This window comes from Alligator sinensis, unplaced genomic scaffold (assembly GCF_000455745.1).
Source record: "Alligator sinensis unplaced genomic scaffold, ASM45574v1 scaffold2476_1, whole genome shotgun sequence".
Taxonomy (NCBI): domain Eukaryota; kingdom Metazoa; phylum Chordata; order Crocodylia; family Alligatoridae; genus Alligator; species Alligator sinensis.
In genome coordinates this window covers 210,162-218,770 of record NW_005843298.1, presented here as the reverse complement: position 1 = coordinate 218,770, position 8,609 = coordinate 210,162, and the positions used below count along the sequence as shown (strand labels likewise).

General features: G+C 59.1%; 1 protein-coding gene across 1 annotated transcript in view; it reads right to left on the bottom strand.

Annotated features, from left to right (window-relative positions):
• Positions 1–442: 442 nt before the first annotated feature.
• LOC102367923 (arf-GAP with Rho-GAP domain, ANK repeat and PH domain-containing protein 1-like) overlaps positions 443–8,609 on the bottom strand; it is a gene marked incomplete at its 3' end in the record, with an annotated part of 61,928 nt that continues 53,761 nt past the window's right edge. Inside the window, exons 4-8 of the mRNA XM_025194759.1 lie at positions 8,110–8,177; positions 6,620–6,723; positions 4,500–4,667; positions 1,024–1,093; positions 443–563 (exon numbers count right to left, since the gene is read on the bottom strand). Coding sequence (XP_025050544.1) covers positions 443–563; positions 1,024–1,093; positions 4,500–4,667; positions 6,620–6,723; positions 8,110–8,177 — 531 coding nt within the window. The remainder of the gene's footprint in view (positions 564–1,023; positions 1,094–4,499; positions 4,668–6,619; positions 6,724–8,109; positions 8,178–8,609) is intronic.

Genomic DNA, 8,609 nt, shown 5'->3' with positions numbered 1-8,609 from the left:
CAGGGCAGAAGAGGCTGGGTACAGAGCCCACGGATCCAGGCTGAAGCAGGGCGTCGAGGCTGGTCCCTTGCTTCTCGCGTCAATGCAACCTCCTAAGGGCAGGGGGAGCATCTCCAGGGGTCCCCAGAGCATGGGGTTGGCGGGGAAAGGGAAAACCCGTCATTACCCCAGCGAGGGGGTGGGAGGGATCTGCTCTCAGGAGCAGCCAGGACCAGGACAGTGGGGATGGCAGTGAGTATGGAGCCTGGCAGTAAGATCCGTGGGCTGGGAGTGCTCCAGGGATGGGGCTCCCCAACCCAGTCACCACCTTGCAAGCCATAGCACCAAGCCCCCAGTGCCACCTGCAACTGGCACCTTTACCAGGAGAAGGGCACAGCCCCCAGCAGGGTGCTGGGGAGCAGTTTCCCTCCCCCCTTGCGCCAGGATCGGGGCCCCGGCTCACCGTCGCTCTCCGCCCGGAAGGCAAAGTTCCTGTTGGTCGTGATCACCTCAAACTTCTGGTCTCCGATGGCGGCCACGCGGGTGATGGAGGTCACCGGGATGAGGCGCTTGGAGTAGGCATCCTGGGGGACAGAACGAGGCAGGTCATGGCAGCCCGGGCCTGCAGCGGTACTCGAGGCTGGCATTTCTGGGAGGGGAGCACCAGCAAGCCCTGCTGCTCCTGGAGAGATCACAGTCCACCGTAGCTCCAAGGAGCAGCCCCGCCAACCCCAGAGACATCCTTTCTGCTGGCCTCAGCCCCTCCTGTCCTCGCCACGGAAAGCAGAGCAAGATCAGGACCGGAGACAGCCTGGCACAGCCTTCATGCTGAGGACCTCATCTTTCCAGGGGCAACTTCCAAGAGAACTTATCTCCTGGCCTCAGAGTGCTCCAACCACTGTGTAGATGGGAAACTGAGGCAGGGAGTGACTAAGTGACTTGCCCGTGGCTACACGGGGCATACGTGGCAGAGAAGGGGCTTGAATTGGAGTCTCCCAGCTCTCAGTGTGTGCCCCAGCCCCTGGAGCTGCCTCAAACCCTCACCTTTTCGCTGTCAAAATAGCGCAGGTAGTCGGCGTCCAGCTTCACCCAGCGCTTCTGGTAGATGTAGGACCTACAAAAGGGTCAGAGAGGCTTGTGAGCAGCCCCCCGCAGCCACACCGAGAAGAGGAAGGACAGCGTGCCTGGGTCTCTCTGTGCCAAAGAGCTTGCAGTGTCAGCAGCGGATGCGAGGAGGGGGTGAGAAGCAGAAGCAGATCCGGGCAGACTCGGCAGCACAAGGCGATGGAGGAGATCTCCGTGCTTCTGCCCAGGCAGGCAGACCCCTGCACCGCTGCTCCTTGCTGCTAGCATGCTAGGGCCCTCTCCCCCAGCCCAGCTGATCCAACGGGACTGGTTTTCCACCAGCATCGGGTGCACAGGGAAGGGATGGGAGGAGCGATGAGCAGAGCAGAAGCCCCAATAGCCAGGGTGGGGGTTCCCCTGGAGGCAGGCAAGCATGGGAAAGGCTGGCAGACAGGCAAGGCATGTTCCCACCATCCCACCCCATCCCCTTATCTCCCTTTTATTGCTTTGATTAACCAGTGCTTCCTGCTGGCTCAGCCAGAATCCATGTACTGCCCATCAGTGCCACCTGCAGAGCTCCCTTGCCCACCCCTGCCCCATCCCAGGCCAGGAAGGGAGGTCCTATCTCGACCACGTGCCCATAGAAATGCCCCTTCCCCTGTGGCTAGCCCAGCTGTGTCGTATCAGCACGGCCAGCTCGTGGCTTGGCTCTGCCTGGCTGTATCTCAGCCCTTAAGGCCTGGAGCTCCAAGCTGGTCTGACGCCCCGGTGCCTCACTGCTCCGTGGCATTTGCAGGGCTCAAGCACAACACGGCACAATCAACAGTGGTTTCCTACAAAGAGCTCAGCCAGGAGACGGCCTAGATGCAACAGATCCCTATGCTGGGGATCATAAATCCCCCTGGAAGGACCCTGGCCATAAAGCTGGGACCAAAGCACCCAGCTCATCTGCGGGCTAATCCAGGGCAGAAGAAACCATGCCTGCTTCCTCCAGGAGCATCTCCTGCAGACAAACACCGGACCTTGTTTTAAAGATCCCCGGGGATGGAGAGTCCATCCAGGCCTGGACAAACTCCATTGCACAAACGCCCTCACTGGTCAAACCTGCGCTGTGAGCAAGGGGCCACGGGGACCGAACCCACGCCAGCGCCCAGCTACCAGGCCCCGCTGTGCCAGTGTCTGCTGGACTGAAGACTGCTCGGCCACCAGACCGACATTGCCCCTCAGCCCTGGGTCAGCTGCGTGTCCTGGCTTTTCTTTGATCCCTGCCGCAGGGTCTCGCATCTTTCCCTGACATCTGAGCAGCACTTCAGGAGCAGGTGCCTTGGTGATGTACACCCCTTCCTCTTATTTCACAGCCCCCTGGGTCTGCGGCGGGCACGGCTCAGCCCTTCTGGCCCTCGGGGAGGTCACGTGCAGCCGGTGAAATGCCAGGGCATCTGCCCACTCCTGGGGCTCCTTTCCCCCTGCTAGTGGCCTGCCTTGCAGCTGGTTTGCATAGATCCCATTGGAGCCCCCTGCTCCCCCAAGCCCCATGTCACTAGCAGGCTTTCTCCATGAGGACGGGGTGCATGTTTCCAGCTTCTTGATTAGCACATTAAAAGGCCTGGAGCCAAGAGCAGACAGGCCGCTCCTCCACACTCCCTGCTTCACATCCAGTTGTTGGACCAGTTTGACCGGTGCCACTTTGATTTGTATCAGTCTAGTTCAACCCAAATGCCACACGCCACTAGGTCAAGGGCCTTTGAGAGTCTGTTACTGCCTCTAGCCCTATCACCATCATCCAAACAAGACACCCCGGTATGCTGCTAAGGTCTGTTTTCCATTCACCAGGACCATCTTTAATGATGCTATCCGTGTGCAATTCTTTACGAGGAGCATCCGGTGTCAGCTGCTCCTTTATGTTGCATGGGATCGCTGTCAGGCTCTGAATACAACCCAGATCAGCCCACTCATCCTTATTAAACCCCACTGCACTACTAGTTTTTCTTGAGTCGTTTGTAGCATCCCCTGTGTCCTGCAGCTCTGCAAAGAGCCCCAGGGCTCCTCAGCCGGTTCTTTTGAAACTCTTGCTACCCGGACCCATGGATTTACAACTGGCTGACTTCCAGTTGGTGTTGTTTCACATCCTCTTCAGCTACCTTGGGAATGGACAGTATTTCCTCCTCGTCATAGGATGGGACTTAACCATCTGTCTTTATCCGAAATGCAAACCCCGTGCATTTCTGGAGCGGTTCTGCCTTTTCTGCAATATCGTCGATGTTTCTACCATTTGGATAAAGCCATTGTTCCGATTCCTTTTTTCCCCCACATCCTTAAACAGTCTTCTTGCTGTCCTCAGCTTCGCTGGGCACCGAGTCCTCTTTTGGATCCCCTGATACGCTTCCCGCAGGCCCCATCTTCTCACTTGGATTTTTTACCATCAACTCTCCCCTTTTTTGAATTAGCGCTTTCACTTCTGCTGCCACCAGTCTCCTTCCCTAGCCATGTCTGTCCATCACAAGAGGTGGAGGGGTTGCGGGTATCTGGACTTAAGCAATTCCCCATTCTGTCTTGCATGACGGTTTCCATTTTCATCTTGCAGCTGGGGGGGTTGAGGGACTTGGGCTGCTTGAAAGCATCGAGTCCGGGTACCACTCACCGCAGGGATAACTCACGCTCATGCACACTGCTGGGCTCCCTAATGAGCCTCAGGATTTCAGAGCATTCAAGTCAAAATTTCAGGGACCCCAGTAGCATCTGTCCAAGCCATCTGAGCCTTTCTGCCAGGACCGGACTCTCTGGCGGGGGCTGCACCTTCCTCCAAAGCAGCTGCTAGTGTCCAAGATAAGTGCCACGGCCAGATGGGCCCTGATCCAACCCAGCACCCCTGAGTCCTTGACGTGCTGCCAAATATCAGCCACGCTGGGTTTTCCCTCCTAATATATCCGATATGTAACCAACTCCAGGGCCGGCTGATCAGGCCTGGAAATTCCTACAGACACATTCCCAGACAGGTCTTTCCTCGGGGAAAGACCGATCCCCCCCCTGCCTGGCTACTGAGGAAATGCAATAGGAAGCCGGCCAAAAAATAAGCCGGCTCAGACAAGATCGGCTCTGTATCCAGCCGTTTTGAAGCAACGGCCCCTTTAATCAGCAGCTGGCTCAGCCCTCCCTTCCCCGCACTGCTGGGAACAGCTGATTTACAGTCTCCAGGCTATTTCCCAGCAGGGGGTGCAGAGTTAATATGCAAACCAGCTAGGTTGGGTAACAGCAGCTTCTTTGAAAGCAAAAATTAAGCCCAGGGAGGAGGAAGTGGTGGAAGCCGAGATGCCAGTCACAGCCAGCCCAGAGCCCCAGGGCACTGGGTAGGATGGAGTCACGGGTTGGGGGGCTTATGCCAACCTCCCCCCCAGCTCCAGAGGGAGAATCGCCCCCCAGCCCGGCCCGCCTGGGCCCTGGGGACCCCTACTCACCCCTGGGGAGGGTTCTTGTCCAGCCAGCCGGCTTTGATGATGGGCGTGAGCTGGGCCAGGGGGTCCGAGCTGTCCATGCTGCCGCTGTTCCAGATGGAGCTGCCCGAGGACAGGCGGGGACTGGGCTGGAGGGTGCTCAGACCGTAGTCACTCCAACAGCTGCCTCCGCTGCAGGGAGACGCGGACGGGGTCAGCCAGCTGGCGGGCTCACAAAATGGGTCCCCAGCTTGCATTTACCCCCCATCCCCAGGCCCAGGGCAGCCCCGTCCTCCCCAACGGGCTAGCACTGTGTGCACACACACAGAGTCCTTCACAGAAATGCAAATGCCTGCTGTCAGGCACAGACTTTGCCCGAGGTCCTGCTCGTTGGGGTAATGTTTGACCAGGAGACAAGAGGCCATTTCTAAATCTGGGGGAGGGAGCGGGCAAGGTGACAGCGGGAAGGGCAGCACCTGGCATTGACCTCCTTGCCTCTGCCAAGGACCCAGCCTAAAAAACCCAGAGGCAGGATGCCAGAAGCTCTGGGCACCAGCGGCCTCTGGGGTGAAGCGCCCCGCTGCACTGCCTTGCAACACGTAGGGATGCTGCTTATTTCTCACTTGTCTGACAGCAGTTTGGGCAGCCAGGCGGGGCTCCCGCGGTGCAAGGCACTGTACATTCATGAAATGGGAGCCCGGGCAGGCGGAGGGCAGCAGCTGTGGCTCTCAGGGGGCTCAGCACATGCCAGGTTTATACAGGACTAAACCCCTAAAGGACTCGGGGGAGCCAAGTGCTTCCCCAGCCAGCTGCCTCAGTTTCCCCATCTGTCACCAAGAGACAATGATGCTGACTGGGAAGTGAATGGGAGCTTCTGGGTGCCCAGGAGACCCCTGGCACAGGGGCAAGGCTGGGATCAGGCTGCTAGCGCCTGGGGATGCCACTGCCATGCTGTTCTCCGCTTCCCCTTTGGGCAGAGCAGCAGAGAGGAGATGTCCAGTGCTTGGCTGCCATGATGGGCACAGCTCAGAGCCACAGCGGGGCTGGGGCTGGTGGGGAAAGGGCCGAATCCTACTCTCGGGGCAAAGCCAGGGTTGCTCTGAGTGGTGCCTAGCCCGGAGGGCGTGTGTCGGGAACGAGCTCATGCAAGACGCTGGGGCCCGGTCAGGCCTCGCCGCGCCAGGATGGGCCTGTGCCAGCTCAGCTTACCACCCTGGGGCAGCAGGCAGCTGGGGGGGTAGATGTGTGTGCACACTCAGACACACACACGCATCCCCTGCCTGCGCACATGGGCACAGGTCACACACATACAGACTTGCACGCACTGCCCACACATGTAGGAACGTACACACACAAACAGTCCCTGAATGTACTCACGCACACTTGTATCCCCTGCCCACACACCCGGGAACATGCACACATGCATGCACACTTGTACCCCCTGCCCACACACGTGGACACATGCAAGCAAACACTTCTAGCCCCTGACTGTGTGCACACGCACACATACACATATTCTCCGCCCGCTCACACATGCTTGCATCCCCTGCCCACACACACAGGAACACACACACAAATAGCCCCTGAGTGTCCACATGCCCACTTATATCCCCTGCCCACACACATCGACACACATGCACACAAACACGTCTAGCTCCTGAGCGCACACACCTACACCCACACCCACAGATGTATTCCCTGTCTGCACACACACACACATTCACACATGTATTCCCTGTCTGCACACACACATTCACACATGTTTGTATCCCCGTCGCACATATGATCATACATGCACTTGTCCCTGCCTGCACACACACACTCACGCATGCTTGCATCCACTTCGGCTTGTATCCACTTCACACACATGCTCACACAGGCACTCATCCCCTGCCTGCACACATACACACATACATGCATTCCCTGCCTGCACACACATGCTCACACATGCTTGTATCCACTTTGTGCACATGCTCACACATGCATTTGTCCCCCACCTGCACACACACACACACTCACACACACATGTATTCCCTGCCTGCGCGCACACACGCTTGTATCCCCCGTGCACACATGCTCACACACGCACTCGTTCCCCGCCCGCACACGCATGCACGCACGCAGGTGTGCAGGGAGGTCCGTACTTGGAGGGCGGAGGCTCGTAGTGTTCCTCGATGAACTCATCCTCGCTGAAGAGGCTGCTGGGTCTCTCAGTGCGCAGCAACTCCCTCATGGTCTCAGCATCCCCCTGTGGAGAGAGCCACAAGGAGTGAGGTGCCCAGGGCTGGCCCCGTTCCCCCAGGGCATGGAGCGGGCACTGCAGGGTCCGTGCATCACAGGGACCCACCCAGCCTGCCTGGACAAGAGGGAGCTCTGCCTGGATAAGGGTGCAAGAGAGCACCAGGGGCACCTGGATGGGCAGGGCTCTGGAAGCAGGACAGGCAGCAGGAAAAGGGGCTCACAATGGTGCCCCTCACCTCTGGCCTGCAGCCCACACCAACCTGGTCCCAGGCCCATGCCCGCTGCTTTGCTAGTGCCCCCCACCCTTCACCTGCCCCTTAGTCACCCACCCTGCCATGCACCCCACCCCTCCCAGCCGGCTCCGGGCATCGCTTCAACAGAGGGTGCCAGCTGTGCCCACCTGGCAGGTCCAGGAAGCCCTGGGGCAGGGCTGAGAGCCAGCTCGCCGCACATGGTCCTCACCCTTAGCAGCCAGGCCCCAGCAAACAGGGCCAGTATATGGCACCAAGGGCAGAGGGCATGTCCCAGTCCTTCTGCCCAAGCCAGCCACAGGATGCACAGAGCTCGGAGCATGAGGAAGCTCGGGCCGAGGCGGGGCCCAGCCAGGACGGACACATTTATTTATAGCCACACCATCGCTGTGCTGGGGTTTGCCAAGAAGTGCTGCACTTCCCCTCCGCTGGCAGCCCGGCGCCAACTGCATGTAGCCAAACAGGTCCCACGCGCCCCGGCCTGTGGGCCTGCAGTGGGAAGCAGGGGAGCTAGCTGTGGCCCATGCAGCTTGGGGCAACCGGTGCCCTGCCACGGCCGAAGCTACTGGCAGCCCATGGAAAGCCGGCTCTTCTATGCACTACTTGCTGCCACCCACCACTGCTCCCACGCCAGGCCCACAGAGAGAAGCTGGCGCATGATGCCCCGTGGCCTGTGGTTTCATCCTGCTGCTATGTCTACCCCCATTTCCTGCCCTGCCTTGATGCTGCGGACCCAGAGGTGGCTGCATTTCTGTGGGGAAAACCTGCCCCTGCCACCCGTTCTTTGGAAAGGCGATGGCACCACTAAGGCTGCCCAGAGAGCTCCACTCCTGTCCCATGAGGGCTCCCTAGGGCTTTTTCCAGCCAGATTTGGACTGAAAGGGAAACCCCTGTTTGTGCTTTCACCCCAGGACCAGAGAGAGATAGAAACAGAGGGTATTCCAGCAGGGACCGGAGGCCGGGACCTCAAGGATGTCTCCAAGGAAAGCTTCACTGCACAGGAGATGCTTGCAGTGGGATCACCCCCTACAACCCCTACCCAGCCCAGGGGCTGATCTCTCTCCCTTCCTGGAAGGAACTGAAGCAGGAAAGGACCGCAAGCCGGCCCAAACCCCCAGCCCGAGTCAGAAGGGCAGACTCACCTTGTCAGCCATGTCTCCGACCGGAGCCACTACTTCATCCTCCCATGGCTCCTCATAGTCCGAGTCGTCTGCAAGGAGAGGCAAAGGGAGCATGATGAATGCCGCTGGCTCGGGAAGACCCGAGCTGGGCACACACCTCGTGGGACGTGGCTCTGCCACTTGCTCTCTGTATGACCCTGCCCGTGTCCCCTCCCTTAGAGGTGGCTCCGCAATGCTTGGGAGGGGCTGAGCCTTCTCCCAGCTTCCCCTGACCTTGGTGCCAGCTGCCAGCTTCACCCTGGGGTCTTGGCACCGATCTCCCAGCCTAGCTGAGCACCACTGAATGCTAATGCTGCCCTGGCCTGCCCTTCCTGGGTGCCTTTTCCACTCTCCAGCCCCATTAGCATTAAAATCAGGCTCTGCCGGGCTGGGAGGGACTGGCAGGGAGAGGCAAAGAGGAAGGCCATTGTTCTCCTGAGTTTACAGAAAAGTTTAAGGGAGTTTCTCCTTTGTTCAGGGCC